The 20,089-nt window shown below is 38.5% G+C and overlaps 1 protein-coding gene across 5 annotated transcripts in view; it reads right to left on the bottom strand.

Moving 5' to 3' along the window:
- ESRP1 (epithelial splicing regulatory protein 1) overlaps positions 1–20,089 on the bottom strand; it is a 66,273-nt gene that overhangs the window by 7,266 nt on the left and 38,918 nt on the right. For 2 of the 5 annotated variants that reach the window (XM_058698595.1, XM_058698593.1), the window contains exons 14-15: positions 9,466–9,616; positions 4,936–5,045 (exon numbers count right to left, since the gene is read on the bottom strand). The exons of 1 other annotated variant lie outside the window; for it this stretch is intronic. In XM_058698595.1, the coding sequence (XP_058554578.1) occupies positions 4,971–5,045; positions 9,466–9,616 (226 nt within the window). In that variant the 3' untranslated portion in view covers positions 4,936–4,970. The remainder of the gene's footprint in view (positions 1–4,935; positions 5,046–9,465; positions 9,617–20,089) is intronic. 2 more of the 5 variants (XM_058698596.1, XM_058698597.1) reach the window with 2 other exon arrangements.

Raw genomic sequence — 20,089 nt, 5'->3', positions numbered from 1 at the left:
TCTCTCACATATCTGGCAGCCAGAAATCAAGGTGTCAGCCAGGATGTACATCCTCCAGAGGCCCTAGGGAACAATTCTTTGCCTTCTCCACCTTTCAATGGTTGCAGGTGATCCCTGGCTTATGTCTGTATTATTTAAATCTCTGCCTCTATGGTCATATTGCCTCCTCTTCTCCTGTGTCCATCTGGTCTCCTCCCCATTGCCCTTTTTTTTAAGTAGGCTGCATACCCAGTGTGAAAGCTTGAACTCATGACCCTGAGATCAAGAGTCATGTGCTCCACTGACTGTGCCGCCCAGGTGCCCCTATTTCTGCCTCTTTTAAAATTTTTTTTTTTCAACGTTTTTTATTTATTTTTGGGACAGAGAGAGACAGAGCATGAACGGGGGAGGGGCAGAGAGAGAGGGAGACACAGAATCGGAAACAGGCTCCAGGCTCCGAGCCATCAGCCCAGAGCCTGACGCGGGGCTCGAACCCACGGACCACGAGATCGTGACCTGGCTGAAGTCGGACGCTTAACCGACTGCGTCACCCAGGCGCCCCATATTTCTGCCTCTTTTATAATTGCATTAAGGGCCCACCCACATAATCCAGGATAAACTCCCCTCAAGATCCTTACTTTTTTTTTTTTTTTTGCCAGATAAGGTAATAGTCACAGGTTCCAGGGATTAGGATGTGGACATTTATTTGGGGCCACCATCCATCCCACTAGAAGTACTTACTCTGCCATGCTCTTATTTGCTTAGTAGAAAAGAGCACCAAGACTGAAACTCAAAGTGATGTATCTTTAGTCAGCTTGGTCATTAACTGTAGGACTCAGAAAGTTACCCAGCCTCTCTGGGTTTCATTTCCTCATCTGTCACATGGAGCCATGGGTACCTGCCCTGATGCCTCACGGTGCTGCAATGAGACTTAAATGGCACTGGAGATATAAAATTGCTTACAGAGCATAAGGCATTCTAGTGATATTTAAGAGATGACTAGTGATGATAAATTTGATTATTAATATAGATGATGAGAAAAAATATATAGCCACACGAGAAGGTTAAAGGGAAATAAATGGGGTCCAAATTGCATAAGGATGTACAAAAAAGAATCTGAAAGAAAATATTCATTATGGTTATTTCTGGAGGGTGGAATTATTAGTGACTTCTTTGCACCTGTCTGTATGTTCCAAATTCTTTCCAATGAGCACACAATACTTTTATGATCCTTACCTCCCAGGATCGCTGAGATCATTAAATAACTGATAACTTAGCCAGGTGTTTCATCCAGTACTCCATGTGAATTTTTAAAAATTTCAATATAAAAGTAGATCAATCTGATTTTATAATAATAAATGCAAACACCTGGATTTTAACAGAGCACCTGATATTTCTATCATGACTTCAAATATATAAACATAAGATAGAACCAGAGTTGAGTAATGGTTATAGTCAAGTTAGGACATTTCTCATATAATAACAAAAAGCTCTGAGGTGCCTGGGTGGCTCAGTTGGTTAAGCATCCTACTCTTGATCTCAGATCAGGTCATGATCTTGCCATTGGTGAGATAGAGCCCTGTATGGGGCTCTGCACTGACAGCCCATAAGACTACTTGGGATTCTCTCTCTCCCTCTCTCTCCCCCTCCCTGTCTTGTATGTGTGTCCATGCACACACGCTCTCTCAAAGTAACATTTTTAAAAAAGAACAAAGTTCCACGTCTAGTCATTTCTTCTTTTTCTTTTTAAAAATTTTAATGTTTATTTATTTTTGAGAGCATGTGTGCAAGCAGGGGAGGAGCAGAGAGAGAAGGAAGGAGACGATCTGAAGCAGGCTCCCCACTGTCAGCACAAAGTCCCACGAGGGGCTTGAACCCAGGAACCCCAAGATCATGACCTTGGGAGTGCCTGAAGTCAGACACTCAACTGACTGAACCACCCAGTCACCCCTTTAGTCATTTCTCATTCAATACATTCATTTTATGATATAGAAGAGTATGCTTATCATGTTTATAAACAGCATTAAGAAGTTGAATAAAGAACATTTCAAATGACGAAGTATGGATCAAAAAGACTATCAAAAGGCTAGAATAATGTGCTCTCATTCCTGTGAACTAAACTAGAAAATACTCCATACCCACTGCAAAGTATCTGGGCACAATGTTCTTTAGTACCCAAGATATCTTGAAATCTCACAGAAAATAGCAGAGAATCTCATTTCCATCCCAGAACTGGGGTTTCTACAACTTCAGAACGAGAGCCTAAGACCCCAATTGTCATTTCTCAAGGACAATATTGTACTATTGGTAACCACACTTTCCAATTTAGAACTCATATAGTTAAGGCCCATAGGGTCCTCAGCCATGAAAATGGTAACAAAATTTTATTTTATTTTAATGTTTAATTTATTCTTGAGAGAGAGAGAGAGAGAGAGAGAGTGTGAGAGAGAGACAGGGAGAGAGGGAGACACAGAATCCAAAACAGGCTCCAGGCTCCTAAGTGTCAGCACAGAGCCCAACACGGGGCTTGAACTCACGAGCCATGAGATCATGATCTGAGCCAAAGTCGGACGCTCAACTGACTGAGCCACCCAGGTGCCCCAGTAACAAAATTTTAAAGTGGCATGCCAGGAAACCAAATCCAACAACAACAACAACAACAAAAAATGAAGGAATTAAGTTACAGCAATTCCTGACCATGTCCCCACAATACTATCTCTAGAGCAAGCTCACACAGAAACCCAGTATCCTCTTTTTCCCTTCCAAGTATGTATGTATGTGTGTATTTTTAAAATGTTTATCTTTGGGGCGCCTGGGTGGCTCAGTCGGTTAAGCGTCCGACTTCAGCTCAGGTCATGATCTCACGGTCCGTGAGTTCGAGCCCCGCATCAGGCTCTGTGCTGACAGCTCAGAGCCTGGAGCCCGTTTCAGATTCTGTGTCTCCCTCTCTCTCTGGCCCTCCCCTGTTCATGCTCTGTCTCTCTCTGTCTCAAAAATAAATAAATGTTAAAAAAAATTATTTTTAATGTTTATCTTTGAGACAGAGAGAGAGAGAGAGAGAGGGAGAGAGGGAGGACGCATGCAAGTAGGGTAGGGGCAGAGCAAGAGGGAGACAGAGGATCTGAAGTGGGCTCTGTGCTGACAGCAGAGAGCTTGATGTGGGACTCGTACTTATAAACTATGAGATCTGACCTGAGTGGAAGTTAGACGCTTAACCCACTGAGCCACCCGTGTGCCCCCCCCCCCCCAGAAGTTTTTATTTAAGTTCAAGTTAGTTAATGAAAGCCAATATCCTTTAAGAAAACATTACCAATTAAAAAACTATTTTCAAAAACTATCAGGATTCCTTTACTCTAGATTTAGACAATGAACCTTAAAAACATTATGCTAATGGGGGTGCATGGGTGGCTCAGTAAGTTGAGCGTCCGACTTCGGCTCAGGTCATGATCTCATGGTTGACAAGTTCAAGCCTCGCGTCAGGCTCTATGCTGACAGCTCAGAGCCTGGAGCCTGCCTCGGATTCTGTGTCTCCTTCTCTCTCCACCCCTCTTCTGCTCATGCTCTGTCTCAAAAATAAACATTAAAAAAAAATTATGCTAATGGAAATAAGCTAATCATGAAAAGACAAATATTAGGTTATTCCATTTTTGAGTTACCTAGAATAGTCAAATGTATAGAAACAGGAAGTAGAAAGGTAGTTGCCAGGGTATGAGGGAAGAGGGGAGTGTCAGTTTGAGATGATGACAATAGATGGTGGTGATGGTTACAAAATAATGTGACTGTACTTAATGCCACTGAACCATACACTTAAAAATGGTTAATTTTATATTATGTATATTTTACCACCATTAAAAAAAATGAAATGGGAAAAAAGTCCACTCAACAGAATTACCATAGGACTCTGTGATTCCACTCCTAGATACATACCCAAGAGAATTAAAAAACAGGTACTCAAATCTTTGTACGTAAATGTTCATATCAGCACTATTTACAATAGCAAGAAGGCAGAAACAACTCAAATGTCTATCAAAAGAGGAATAAATAAAAAATGTGGTCTATCCATACAATGGAATGTTACTAACTATGAAAAGAAAGGAAGTACTGATACAGGCTCCAACAAGGATGAACCTCAAAAACCTGTGAAGTGAAAGAAGCCAGACACAAAAGGGCCACATATTATAGGATTCCATTTTTATGAAATATGCACTAAAGGCAAATCCACGCAGACAGGAATGGTGTTTCCAGGGTCTGTGGGGAAGGAAAATAGGGAGATATGCTTAATGGGTTTGGGGTTTTCTTTTGGGGTGATGAAAGTGTTTTGGAACTAGATAGACGTGGTGGTTGCACATGTTATGAATATACTAACTGCCACTGAATTGTATACTTAAAAATAATGATAGATTTTAGGGGTGGCGCCTGGGTGGCTCAGTCAGTTAAGCGTCCGACTTCGGCTCAGGTCATGATCTCACTGTTCGTGTGTTAGAGCCCTTCATCGGGCTCTGTGCTGACAGCTCAGAGCCTGGAGCCTGCTTCTGATTCTGTGTCTCCCTCCCTCTGCCCCTCCCCCACTCATGTTCTGTCTTTCTCTCAAAAGTAAAAACATGTTAAAAAAAAATTTTTTTAAATGGTAGATTTTGTTATGATTTTTACCTAAATTAAAACAAAAAAGCATACCCAAACTGTATTCCACATAAATCTAGCAAATGAATTTCTAAATTGACAAGTTTTCCCTTACCCCCAAATAACATACAACTATGATCCATAAATGTTTCTAAGATACTGTCTCCTTGGATGACACACTGAATTCCAGTCTCCCATTTCTTCCAGGATCTCTGTCACTCCTACATCATACTAAAGAAAAGGGGGAACTTCTTATGCAACTCATAAAAAATACATTCAGATTCTCGATCTCTATTTGGCCCTTTATGATTGAGCTTTCACATCATAGCGCCTTACCTTCTTTTCTGAGGATGGTCTAACTGCTGGGGCCCTTAAATACAAACCCATTCTTTGGGTAGAGTCCTGGCCTGGTCATTTGTGTGTACAAGTCCATCATCGGCTGCGTACTACAATGCAAGTTAGAACAAACAGGATCGTAAGATGGACAAACTGCCACTATGGATGATTAGCATTTCAACTGAATAGATCTACGGACAGTACTATACAACATTTAGAATGTAGGAAACAAGCTCAAATGCTGGTAAGAGCCACATATGTAACAACTAATCCCAAGTCACCACTTCCTACTTAATAAAACCTTCTTTTAGGGAAGGGGTTAGTTAGAGTGAACACAGGGATAAAGAACCCATAACACAATAAACAACAAACACATCAGATCGTGCTAACAGTACAGTTTCCATGATATCACAGGTGTGACTAGATATAAAATAGTTTGAGTACCAACTATTTGCAAAGTATTGTCCAATAAGCCCAGCATCTGCAAGCAACTCTGTGAACTTTAAATATTGTATTTGTAATATCAACCTAATTCTCTCAGGCAGACAGCAGATAAACATAATAGCGGCGAGAGGCTTAAAGAGATACTGATTAAAGTCAGTATTCTGAGAAAAAACTAAAACTAAAACCATTAAAAATGCAAAGCATTAACAGTAAAGGATAAAGCAAATGGCAAATCAAGTTATAAGAATTATGTAAGGAGACCAGAGAGTCCAGAATAAGAGGCCCATCAAATATAGATACAGGTTTATTTTCACGACCAGAATGACATTCTCCTGATCAAATATTTTCATGGTAGTTTGTCTTCATGTATTCAGTCCTCATTCTATAAATCTCATTTACCAAAATGGGCCCAACCCAGGCACTTTAACTTTATAAAATCACAGATTTTTAAAAAATTTACCTATTTATTTATTTTAGTATTCCCTACACCCAACGTGGGGCTCGAACTCACAAATCTGAGATCAAGGGTAGCATGCTCTTCTGACTGAGCCAGACAGGTGCCCCTACAAAATTACAAACTTGACAGCAGAACCCATGTCCTGCATTTTGTTTTGGACATCAGAGTTCTTCCCTTTTTGTAAATCCTTGCCCTCTCTGGCTTCATACCCACTTCCCCACTACCACCAAATATGAAGTATAGAAAAATTACGTCGAAGTAGAAGGAATTTTGCTAAGGGTAGGAGAAACATATATCTAAAAATTATGTTTAAATATAATGTTTATAGGAAATGACATATGCCATTATCTTGAGATGTTTTTTAGAAGGCAGAATCGGAAACTATCAAGAGATTTCACTCAACCAATTATTACTAAGTATTTGCTTAATTATATGAATATATTACATAACCAGAAATAAAACGAAAACCTCCCAATACATCAACAGCAATGAATACACTGTAAATAAAGATAAATACAAAATATACTTAAGAGAACACAGTTTTAAGTCACACTCTACTGATTTTGTCTTATGGTAAATCTATACCCAATCTGGATTCCTATAGCTAGGGACTATTACCAAAATAATTGAGGACAGAAAAAAATAAGAAGACACAGACTCTTGGGGCACCTGGGTGGCTCAGTCTCATAAGTATCCGACCCTTGATCTCAGCTCAGGTCATGATCTCAGGGTCACGGTTTCAAGCCCTGTGTGATTCATTCAATCAAGCTTGTGATTCATTCTCTCTCTTTCTCTTTCAAAAATAAATAAAAACTTAAAAAACAAAACCATTAAAAAACAAACAAACAAAAAAATAGACATGGACTCTCAAAGACTGAATGTATGAGCCTTCATGTAAGAGTGATATAAAATTAGGATACAAAAGATTTTGGATTTTGTAACTGCCTTAAAACTCAAATTACTAAAGACATTGGAATAATTTGATATACTTAATTTGATAAGTGAGGTTTATATATAATCTTTTTCTTTTCTTTTTTTTCAAGGAAGCTTTATGCTCAATGTGGGGTTTGAACTCACAACCCTGGGATCAACAGTCGCATGGTCTACTGATTGAACCAGACAGGTGCTCCTAGTTCCTACGTAATCCTAATTGGTTGATCCAGGTCATGAACTCCAAGCACTTCAGCAATGAAGGCCAAATTCCTTGAGATCAAATAATTTTGTACAATCTTCTTACTTCTGATTATACCAGATAACTCTACTCCAGCCTTCAATGATTCCCTAGAAGATACTAGAAGATAAACTGCTATAAACTGAAGTTATTTTATCTCAATTTTGAAGCACATCAATCTTGTAGCCATAAATCTAGAAATAACTGCTTTTACTTGTTTCTGGTAGAATACCCACAAAAGCCAGCCAGAGAACACTTCATAATAAGAGCAATTTTGCTTAATCTCACAACCAATTTATGTGTATGACCTCTTAATTCTAGTCATTGCAAAGCTAAATGTTGACCAGTCAAAACAAAATAGAAAGTTAATTGACTTCAAAATAGAAAATCAGCTGACTTTTAGAACCTGAAACTTTGCTTGTACTTTCCAGAATTGGAAAACACTGGGAGAAAACACAAACTCAAAAGTTTATTAAGCAACCTCCTCAATAGCCTTCAGTAAAATTCTCTATTCCTTTCAGAATCTCATGAATCTTATGTGAAGTTTAGAGTAACTGTTCCCCCCCTGCAAGAGCTCCCAATAGGCAGCATAATGGTTTAGGGAAGAAGCAAAGTATGTACAATAGTCCCCCTTATCAGCAGTTTCAGTTACCCTTGACTGACCAGAAGCAAATGATCCTAACACAATCCTAACACTACATATCACGATGCATACGTCATTCCCCTCACTTCATCTTACCACACAGGCATTTTATCTTTTCACATCATCACAACAAGGGTAAATGCAGTACAGTAAGATATTTTGAGAGAGAATGACCACATTCGCATCCCTTTTATTACAGTTCTGCTTTATTATTGTTAATCTCTGTCTTTGAATTAGAATTTATCACAGGTAGGTAGGGATAGGAAAAAAGAAATTACAGGGTTTGATTCTATCTGCAATTTCAGGCATCCACTGGGTGTCTTGGAATGTTTTCTCCCATAGATAAGGGGAAAAGATCTACTGATCTCTAAAGACCTCTTACTTCCGGTATGAATGTGTTAAGCCAGGCAATAACAAAAAATAACTTTTGTCTAACCTTCATTAGATATTCTTCATTTGCCAGAAAATACACTTTTAATTTTAAAAGCCCATAAGAACATTACAGTAACTTGGTAGGCTTGGGGCATCCCCACGGAGATAATTTTAGACGAGCTCCACAATCCTCCAGGATTCATGGACGCCAAGCTTGTAAACCCATTCCAATGGTGAAACAGACTCTGTAGGCATAATCCTTACAACTCTGTACTGTAAATGCTCAAGGCCTATTTTAGGTTTGATGATTATGTCCATAAATACTTCTCGGCTCTAGAGACTCAAGCAAAGTTCAGCTTCAAGAAGAAAGATAATTTTTGCTATTAATACAATAAAAGAGTTTCAAGATACTGATTTTTAGGTATTGCAAGAAAGGAATTTGGGTTCTAGGTAATTATGTGATTCGAGGAAAGAAAGGTCTCTGCTTAGAGGAGATGGCAATGAGGAGATTTTGCTGACTCTTACAGAGCTCTTATAGAGTTTACCAAGAAACATCTCATTTCGTAACTTGAGTCGGAAAACAATTGATGGACATAGGCAGTGGCAGAAAAAGTTGGTAAGAGCCAACCTTCGTTTCACACGAATTATCACAGATCATTTCATATAAGGCTCACCAAATATCCTACAGCTCATTTTAATGAGTTAGCATCTAAAGATTCATTGAGTCTCCTTTGTTTTTTCCAGGTTAGGTAGAGAGGCCTTGACTACTTTTTACATACTCAAATTGCATGTTTAAGTACTTTTTTTTTTTTTTTTTTTTTTGGGTAGTCAAGAATTAGAGGAAAACTCCTTCTTAGCCAATCCTATTCTAGATGAAAAGACCCACATTGCTGTGTGCCCTGAAGAGCTTTCCCAAAGTAGCCCAATTTTCAAAAAGAGCACCAACAGATTATGTTGAGACAATTAGAGTAGCCTGGAAAAGTCCTAATCTTGTCAAATGGGTGAGTTTGAAAATAGCACTCAAGGGGTGCCTGGGTGGCTCAGTCGGTTGGGCGTCTGACTTCGGCTCAGGTCATGATCTCAGTCCATGAGTTCGAGCCCCGCGTCGGGCTCTGTGCTGACAGCTCGGAGCCTGGAGCCTGCTTCAGATTCTGTGTCTCCCTCTCTCTCTGACCCTCCCCCGTTCATGCTCTCTGTCTCAAAAATAAATAAACATTAAAAACAAAAAAAATTAAAAAAAAAAAAAAAAGAAAAAGAAAAAGAAAATAGCACTCAAAACTAGTCCCCCTGACTTGGCCTCTGGTTCTTTTTGCCTCTATAAGCAAACCTATTAGCATATGTACACATGAGGTTCAGAAAATCTGTTTTTTCCTGGCTGCATTCTTTAGGCAAATCAACTTAAGTAATAAGGGCACTGTGTATTTTCTTCTTCAAGCTACTGACCTGGTAACCTTGGAAGAAGTTAAGAATTTCCTTAACTCCAGTATTGTAGGCCAGGCCCTGCATTCTGACCACCGTGCCAGGCTGTGGAGGGACACCGCTAAGATTAGCAGCTGTAGGGAAGTAGCCAAGACTATTGGGCGAACCTGGGGGGCTAAAGGGAGAGAAAGCACAGTGAACCAATAGGAATAGACAATGTCCAATATTTATTCTAAAAGCATCAGTTATGTAAGGAAACAGACTTCCTCAAGGTGATCTTTCTTAGAATTCTCAGTTATCTCTCCCAAGACAGGTAAGAATACCATAGCTAGTCTGTCCCACGTTTCCACAAAAGTCCAAAGTTGAAAAGCAAAAGGGTTAATATAGACTTAAGTGCAAGTCTTCCCCAGAGATCCAGTTCTGAGATTCTTAAAGGGACAGGAAAGAGAGAATTAAGCCTTCGTAGTCACTCAACCACAAAGCACCACTTCCAAAGCCCAGCTCATTGATGATTAACTGGGTAGTTGCCAGGAATAGTTAGGCATGAAAATGCATGAATTCAAAGCACTAATAGGAACCACAGCCACAGTGACCAAAAGGAAAAGAAAAAGAAAAAAATCCAAAGTTATTGCTCCAAAGAATAGACGGTTCTACCCACATATACAAGCAATTGTACAGCATAAAACACAAAGTACTATAGCACTCATGAATTAGTTCTTCCAACCTTGATTGGAAAAAAAGGTAGCGAAGTGGGTAAATTGGAAGGGATGCATAACAAGTTAAATCAATCACCATTAACACAGAGGGAAAATTGATGCTTGTGTCCTCTCCATGCTATCTGCAGCAATTACCTCCAAGAAGAACAAGCCAAATGAATACATAATTATTCTTTATGTGGCAACGCAAGTGATTACCGTATTTTGAAATTAGTTTCACCCTACCCAATTTGTTTTTCATCACAGTGGCCAGATACCCATAATTGAAAATACATAGAGAAAAATTATAAAGATGTTAGTAGCTTAAGGATCAATAAAGACCCACAGCTTTAGATTATTCAATCTTCTAAATCTAAGTAGGTAATTGTCCAACTTCAAAGACCAGTAAACACATAATGGAAGGGCTAAGAATCTTTGAGATTATTTATCCTACATAATCCTAACTGATGGGTTAATAGGAATGGTGCCAGATGTTCATATAGTTCCAGACTCCTTTTTTTTTTTTTTTTTTTTTTTAGTACAGAAACTTTGAGCAAGTCACTTAATTTCTCTTCAATTTCATCATTTGCTAAATGGGGATAATAGCACTTTCCTAGTTTCACAGAATTGTTCTTCGGATTCAATAATGTAACATACCAAGTTACTCCATAAATCATAAAATAATTTGTTACCTCATTCTTGTTATTTCCATAACCATCATTCCATTTCATCATTTTTAAAATATCAGAGCATGAAAAAATATTAAAGATAGTTGGGAGATGTTTCTACCTTTGTGTGGGGAAAGTCTATTTAGAGACTAACAGTCAATCTATATGCAACTATAAGAGCAGATACAGAGGGAATGCTGAAATTTATGCCTGAGTAGAACTTTAGCAATCACTCAGACATACCTCATCATTTTTACAGAGGTAGAAATGGAAACTAAGAGTTAAATTATTTCCCAAAGGTGACACAACTAGTTAGCTCTTCACCAAAACAGAACCACCCAGAGTTTTTAACCACCATTCATTCAAAGACCATATTTGCTCATGTCAAATGCCTGATAATTCTCAAAAACCACCAAGACTTCTCTATGTATTTAATTGAGTAACTAGGTTTTTCCTACTAACTAGTAGAGTCAGATTGTTCCCACAGTATACAACTTACTTCTATGACTCTGTCCTGGCACATTCTATACCTTTGGCTAAAGATCTCCTATAAATTAAATCCAGGTGTCTAGTACCTTCAAAATACAAAGAAGACAAAATAGATAAAAGTTATCCAACTAGAAATGTAACATTATAAGTGACACTTATGTTCAGTATCTATAAGGTAACACCTATTTTCAGGAAGCCTAAACTCGGAATCACATCCTTATTTTTGCACTAGGATTTCTGCTGTACACAAGGCATCTTAAGGAAAATTAAATAATTGTGTATGTACCTGACAGGAAATGAGAATAAGAATTTTCTATCAACCTAAATGCAAAGGTCTTTCAGATTATTGAAATCAGAATCAACAAAAATAATTTATTAAAAAATGACAAGATATTGACAAGGTAAACCTCTATGTAGAAAATAAAAAAGAATTTACTAAAAACAAGGTAGAAAAAACCAGTCCAGCAAGGTAACAAAATACAAGATCGACACATATAATAGATCAATTGCATTTCTATACACTACAGTGAAAACACAAAAATGAAATTAAGAAAGCAATTCTATTCACAATAGCATCAAAAAAAAAAAAAAAAAAACACACTTAGGAAAAAAATTTAAAAAGGAATAGTTTGTTCATGCCCCGCGTCTGGCTCTGTGCTGACTGCTCAGAGCCTGGAGCCTGCTTCAGATTCTGTGTCTCCCTCTCTCTCTGCTCCTCCCCCACTCATGCTCTGTCTCTCTCTCAATCAAAAATAAACATTAAAAAAAATTAAAAAAAAATAAAAATAAAAATAAAAAGGAATAGTTAGACTTACTGAAAACTAAAAGACATTATTTGAAAACAAAAGATGATCTAAACACAAGGAAAGACAGTCATGTTCATAAACAAAGGACTTAATATGGTTAAAATGGCAATCTTGTCTAAATTGACCTACAGATTCAATTCACAAGCTATCAAAATCTCAACTGTTTTGTTTTTTTTTTACAAAAATCAACAAAACTGAACCTAAAGTGTGCACAGAAATGCAAAGGACCCAGAAGAGCCATACTCTCTTGAAAAAGAACAAAGCAGGAGTTATGTTTGCTAAATTTAAAACTTGTTATAAAACTACAGTGATCAAAATGGTGTGATACTCCCATAAGGGTAGGCAATGATCAGTGGAATTGAATTGGGTGGCCAGAAATAAACCCTTACATTTATGGTCATTTGAATTTTGACAAAGATTCCAAGACAATTTGGTGAGGAAAGAATACAAGCAAACCTTGAAGATGCTGTGGGTTTGGTTCCAGACCACTGCAATAAAGTAAACATCACAATAAATAGAGTCAAATGAATATTTTGGTTCCCCAGTGCACATACAAGTTTTGTCTAGACTATGCGGCAGTCTACTAAGTGTGTGCAATGCCATGAGGTCTAAAAACACACCTTAATTTAAAAATAACTATTTTGGGGGGCATCTGGATGGTTCAGTTGGTTAAGCGTCTGACTTTGGCTCAGGTCATGATCTCTTGGTTCATGAGTTCGAGCCCCACCCACATCAGGCTCTGTGTTGACAGCTCAGAGCCTGGAACCTGCTTCAGGTTCTGTCTCCCTCTCTCTGCCTCTCCCCTACTCACACCGTCTTTCTCTCTCAAAAATAAACATTAAAAAGTTTTTTTTAATAACTATTTTTTAGAAGTTTTAAATTTTTATTTACTTATTTTTTTACCTTAGAGAGGGAGCATGAGTTGGCAGAGAGAGAGAGAGAGAGAGAGAGAGAGAGAGGATCTTAAGCAGGCTCCATGCTAAGCATGGAGCCCAACTCGGGGCTTGATCCCACCAACCCAGAATCATGACCCAAGCCAAAATCAAGAGTTGGATACTCAACCGACTGAGCCACTCAGACGTCTGTCCCTAAAAATACTTTATTGCTAAAAAATGCTAGGTATCACCTGAACTTTCAGCTAGTTATAATTACTGATCACAGATCATAACAAATAAAATTATAGAAAACTACAAAATATTTCAAAAATCGCCAAAATGTGACAGAGAAACGAAGTGAGCAAATGCTGTTGAGAAAATGGTGCCAACAGACTTGCTTGATGCAGGATTGCCACACACCTTCAATTTGTTAAAAACAAAAACAAAACAAAACAAAAACAACACAGTACCTAGGGGCACCTGGGTGACTTTTTCAGTTGGGCATTCAACTCGATTTTGGCTCAGGTCATGGTCTCCCAGTTTGAGCCCCACGTTGGGCTCTGCACTGACAGCATGGAGCCTACTTTGGATTCTCTGTCTCCCTCCTCTCTCTGCCCTTCCTCTGCTCGTGCTCTTTCTCTCTTTCAAAAATAAATAAACATTAAAAAAGAAATACACAGGGGCGCTTGGGTGGCTCAGTCGGTTGATTGTCTGACTTCGGCTCAGGTCATGATCTCGCAGTCTGTGAGTTCGAGCCCCACATCAGGCTCTGTGCCGACAGCTCGGAGCTCGGAGCCTGGAGCCTGCTTTGGATTCTGTGTCTCTCCCTCTCTGTCTCCAGCCCTCCCCCACTCATGCTCTGTCTCTCTGTCAAAAATAAATAAACATTAAAAAAAAATTCTTAAAAAAAAAAAAAAAGAAATACACAGTATCTACACAGTGCAAGAGAGCAAAACACAATAAAACAAAGTATGTCTGTTGTCTTTCCAATACATGGTGCTGAAATAATGTAATACCCACATGCAAAAGAATGAATTTAGGCCTCTACCTCATGTCATATAAAAAAATTAATCCAAGTTGAATAAGACACCTAAATTAAGAGCAAAGATTACAGAACTCTGGGGTCCCTAGGTAGCTCTGTCAGTTGAGTGACTGACTCTTGATTTTGGCTCAGGTCATGATCTCACGGTTCATGGGATGGAGCCCTGCATTGGGTTCTGTGCTGAGAGCACAGAGCCTGTTTGGGATTCTCTTACTCACACTCAAAATAAACGAATAAACTTAAAAAAATAAAGTAAAATTACAGAACTCTTGCAAGAATATGTAGTAAATCTCCCGAAACTTGGGTGATATATTACAACAAAACTGTAAGTGAGAAAATAAGACACTGATAAATTGTACTTCATCAAAATTTAAAACTTTTGTGCTTTAAAAGACATCATTAAGAAAATGAAGATAACCCACAGACTGAGAAAAAGTATTTGTAAATCACACCTTAATAAGGTCTCTCATCTAGAATATATAAAGAAATCTTACCACTGAAAAACAGTAAGGAGACTAATCCAGTTTTAAAATGTACAAGAGATTTGAACATTTCTCCAAAGAAAATATACAAAAGGATAATAAGCACATATGAAGATGCTCAAAATCAATAGCCATTAAGGAAATGTAAATCAAAACTATAATGAGAAAGCAAATCCACACCTATAAAAATGACTAAAATAAAATCAAGTTTAAAAGGTTGTGGAGAGGGGCGCCTGGGTGGCTCAGTTGGTTAAGCGGCCGACTTCAGCTCAGGTCGTGATCTCGCGGTCTGTGAGTTCAAGCCCCGTGTCGGGCTCTGTGCTGACAGCTCAGAGCCTGGAGCCTGTTTCACTCTCTCTCTCTGACCCTCCCCCGATCATGCTCTGTCTCTATCTCAAAAATAAATAAACATTAAAAAAAAAAAAATTAAAAGGTTGTGGAGAAACTGAACTCTCACACATTGCTGGTTAGAAATGTAAAATGGTAGGGCACCTGGGTGGTTCAGTTGGTGGAACATTAGACTCTTGGTCTTGGGTTGTGGGTTTCAGTCCGAAGTTGGGTATAGAGACTGCTTAAAAATAAAGTCTTAAGGGGTGCCTGGGTGGCTCAGGTTGTGATCTCATTGTAAGTTTTAGTCCCCCCCTCAGGCTCTCTGCTGTTGGTGCAGAGCCCGCTTCAGATCCTCTGTTTCTCTTGCTCTCTGCCCTTCTCCCACTCGTGTGTGCTCACACACTCTCTCAAAATAAATAACATTAAAAAATTTAAACATCATAAAAAAAACCCCAGAAATCTAAAATGGTGAAGCTCCTTTGGACAACAGTTTCACTCTTTCTCAAAAGTTAAACTTAGAATTAATGTATGACACAGCAATCCCACTCCTAGGTGTAAACCTTATACTAGAAATCTGAAAATTTATATACATGCAAAAACTTGAATGTAGAGGTACAAAGTACCATTATACTTAATAGTCAAAACACCTTCAAATGTCCAAGAAGTGATAAATGGACAAACTAAATGTCGTAAATCCCTACAATATTATTAGCCATAATATTATTTAGCCATAAAAAAGAATAATGTACTGACCCATGCTACAGTATGAATGAACTTCAAAACATGCTCCATAAAAGAAGCCAGGCACAAAGACCACATGTGGTATGACTTCATTTATATGAAGTATCTGGAAGAGGCAAATCCATAGAAACCAAAAATAAGTTGGTAGTTCTTTAGGGATGGGGTTACGGGAGAGAGTGAAGGGGGTAGAAGGGAGGTGAATAGGAGTTTCTACTAATGGTCACCAGGTTTCTTTTTGGGGTGATAGGTTATTCTAAAATTAGAATGTTATATTATCTAAAAATTGGATTATGAAACTTGTAAAATTAGCAGCACAACTCTGTAAATACACTAAAAATTGTATCATACATTTAAAAGGAGTCAATTTTCAAAGCAAGAAAGAGTATCCAATGGAAAAAAGACAGTCTCTTCAGCACATGGTGCTGGGAAAGCTGGAGAGCAACACGCAGAAGAATGAAACCACTTCCTTACACCAGACACAAAAATAAACTCAAAATGGATGAAAGACTTAAATGTGAGACAGGAAACTATCAAAATCATAGAGGAGAAAACAGGCAACAACCTCTTTGACCTCAGCTGTAGCAACTCCTTACTAGACCGGTCTTGGAGGCAAGGGAAATAAAAGCAAAAGTGAACTATTGGGACTTCATCAAGATAGAAAGCTTCTGGACAGCAAAGGAAACAATCAACAAAACTAAAAGGCAATCGACAGAATGGGAGAAGATATTTGCAAATGACATATCACATAGAGGGTCAGTATCGGAAATCTATAAAGAACTATTCAAACTCAACACCCAAAAAACAAATAATCCAGTGAAGAAATGGGCAGAAGACATGAATAGATACTTCTCCAAAGAAGACATCCAGATGGCTAACAGACACATGAAAACATGCTCCACATCACTCATCATCGGGGAAATACAAATCAAAACCACAATGAGATACCACCTCACACCTGTCAGAATGGCTAAAATGAACAACTCAGGCAACAACAGATGTTGGAGAAGATGTGGAGAAAGGGGAACCCTTTTCCACTGTTGGTGGGAAAGCAAACTGGGTACAGCCACTCTGGAAAACAGTATGGAGGTTTCTCAAAAAATTAAAAATAGAATTACCCTCTGATCCATCTGTTGCACTACTGGGTATTTATCCAAATGAGACAAAGATGCTGAATTAAAGGGGCACATGCATCCGAATGTTTATAGCAGCACTATCAACAATAGCCAAATTATGTAGAGTCCAAATGTCCATCAACTGACAAATGAAGATGTGTTACATATACACAATGGAATACTACTCAGCAATCAAAAGGAATGAAATCTTGCCATTTGCAACAACATGGATGCTAAGTGAAATCAGTCAGAGAGAAATATATGATTTCACTCATATATGGAATTAAAAAAAATTTTTTTTAATGTTTATTTATTTCTGAGAGAGAGAGACAGAGTGTGAACAGGGGAGGAGCAGAGAGAGGGAGGCACAGAATCCAAAACAGGTTCCAGGCTTCGAGCTATCAGAGCCTGATGTGGGGCTCGAACTCACAAGCCATGAGATCATGACCTGAGCTGAAGTCGGACGCTCCACCGACTGAGCCACCCAGGCGCCCCACTCATATATGGAATTTAAGAAACACAACAGATGAACATAGAGGAAGGGAAGAAAAAATAAGATAAAAACAAAGATGGAGGCAAACCATAAGAGATTTTTAAAAATATTTTTTTAATGTTTATTTATTTTTGAGAGAGAGAAGGAGACAGAGAATCTGAACAGGCACCAGGCTCTGAGCTGTCAGCACAGAGCCCAACATGGGGCTCAGACTCAGGAACCGTGAGATCATGACCGGAGCTGAAGTTGGATGCTTAACAGACTGAGTCACCTAGGTGCCCCATAAAAGACTCTACTGCATCGTATGTTAATTTGAATTTGAATAAATTTTAAAAAATAATAAAATGGGTCAATTTTATAGTATATAAAGTGCCTCAATAAATATGAAAAATCATAGCATTAACTTTTCAGCTAATTGAGTTAAAGACCAATTTACAGTCAATGTCTGAGATATTCAATGCCTTTCATGGAACATAAATTACTGAGTTATAAAAAAATCTTAGGATGTGCCTGGCTGGCTTATTTGGAAGAGCATGAGACTTTTAATATTGGGGTTGTAAATTCGAGCCTCACATGTGGTGTTAGAGATTACTTAAGTAAATAAAACTTTAAAAAATTCTACGTCTTTTATCAGATTCTGTGTAGATTAAAAAACATTACGAAAGATAAGAGAAACAAATTTCAACATAAGAATAGCTTCAAAATATGTATGGATTTCTCTGCCACAACAGAATAAGGAGAACATAGAAATTATGTGCATTTGGTTTATGGTAGTAATTTAGAAAAAGACAAGAAATTCAAGCAGGAAATTTTCTAACCACTCCAATTAAGAACATAAATGAGACAGACGCCTGGGTGGCTCAGTCGGTTGAGTGTCCGACTTCAGCTCACGTCATGATCTTGTGGCCCGTGAGTTTGAGCCCGCGTCGGGCTCTGTACTGACAGCTCAGTGCCTGGAGCCTGTTTGAGATTCTGTGTCCCCCTCTCTGCCCCTCCCCCACTCACACTCTGTCTCTCTCAAAAACGAACAAACGTTAAAACAAACCATAAACAAGAGCTACTCATCAAAAGCATATTATACTAGTAACTCATCTTAATCTTTACGTTCAATCGTTCAGTCGTTACTGTTTTGGGTTCTTGCTGCCATTATACCGTTAGTGAGGTTTCAGATTCTCAAGTGCAAGTGTTTATCAATGTCTCATGCGTATAGGAGGTCCACAATGTAACTTCTACTCAGAAGCCACAAAGGTTAAAAAAAACTGATAGGACTAAAAGGGTAACACTGAACTCAAAGGTCCTGTGGTTGGAAAGATTGTACCGTAGGCACATAAGCAAGAAGGTTGCACCTGAGGGGCATCTGAGTGGCTCAGTTAAGCGTCCAACTCTTGCTTTTGCCTCAGGTCACGATCTCAGTTTGTGGGATCAAGCCCTGCGTTGGACTCTACTTTGACAGGGTGGAGCCTGTTTGGCATTCTCTCTACCCCCTCAAAATAAATAATATTAAAAGAAAAAAAAAAAGAGAGAGACTGCACTTGAGCTGGGTGCAACCCCAAAAAAGAATGAGGGGAGGCAGAGGAAATGAAGGGAAAAAGAACACAAGAAGTAAAGACATTATTTATGACCACTTGCTGGGACAAGCTGCACTGAGACAGTGTTAAGAAACTGCTTAATGAAACACATGAATAAGTATATTATAAAGCTGTTGAAGATTCCCTCCACTGCAGTACTCCATGTCTTCTCTGTTCAGTTAAAACCTTTTTCAAACCCAATGTAGAGAAAACCTGTATTTCTGAGAAGTTATGACTTCATTTCCTTTGAAGTTAGGAGTTTTGAATATAGGTTTCCTTTCATCTGACTACCTGCTCAGAGTTCAAGATTGTTATTCCCATATCAATAGCCTAAGAGTCTATTGTCAAGACTACCCAAACATTTCTTTTCTATCCTTTATTTTCCCAGATTCGAATTTATATCTAATTTTGTAATACTCCATGTATTTGAGTAAGTCTTACAAAAATTCTTGCAGAACAGGGAAAGATATATGAAAATACTGGGGGCTGGGGCGCCTGGGTGGCTCAGTCGGTTGAGTGTCCGACTTCAGCTCAGGTCATGGTCTCGCGGTTTGTGGGTTTGAGCCCCGCGTCGGGCTCTGTGCTGACAGCTTGGAGCCTGGAGCCTGCTTCGGACTCTGTGTGTGTCTCTCTCTGCCCCTCCCCTGCTCATGCTCTGTCTCTGTCTCAAAAATAAATATAAACATTAAAAAAAAGTTAAAAGAAAAAAAAAGAAAGAAAATATTGGGGCCAGGATGCCTACCACATCAGAACACTCATAATACACACTCTGTTGAAAACAAGCCTCATAATACCCTTCCTCATTTACTAATTACAAACTACTAAACATTGGTAACACAAATTAATGTCATCAGAGGACATTCAAAATCAAGGTAGTCATAGTGTGACAATATTCTTAATTTGAAGACTTGCCAGATTTCTCTGGAAAAGAGAAATCAAAGCATTATGTAGTCTGTCAGAGAAATAGGTTAAGTGAAAAGATTCATGAAATATTCTCCCTTCTGATGAGTTACAACACATTAACCTAGGAAATATTCCCTTGCCAAAATTATTGCACAACCTTTGTAACAACATTCATCAACACCACAGTGTTACAAAGGCCATGTATTCAGAAGTGACTCTTTGAATTCCAGCAAGGGTGAAGTCTGGAGTCAATTTTCATCTAGGAAATTTTTGATCTGACTTGACTTTTTCATCTGAAATCAATAATCTCAAGGTTAATTTTCAGCACTGTCTATGAATTTTGTGTGGCAGTTGCCCATACTTTGATTACTACACCTGGGCTCTTCTTAAAGACTAGAAGGTAAATGTTACTACTGGGAGAAACTAGGTAGGGTGTATAGGAGA

This window comes from Neofelis nebulosa, chromosome 14, assembly GCF_028018385.1.
Source record: "Neofelis nebulosa isolate mNeoNeb1 chromosome 14, mNeoNeb1.pri, whole genome shotgun sequence".
NCBI classification, from domain to species: Eukaryota; Metazoa; Chordata; class Mammalia; order Carnivora; family Felidae; genus Neofelis; species Neofelis nebulosa.
Note: the sequence above shows the minus strand (reverse complement) of the source record. Positions and strands in the feature narration are given on the sequence as shown.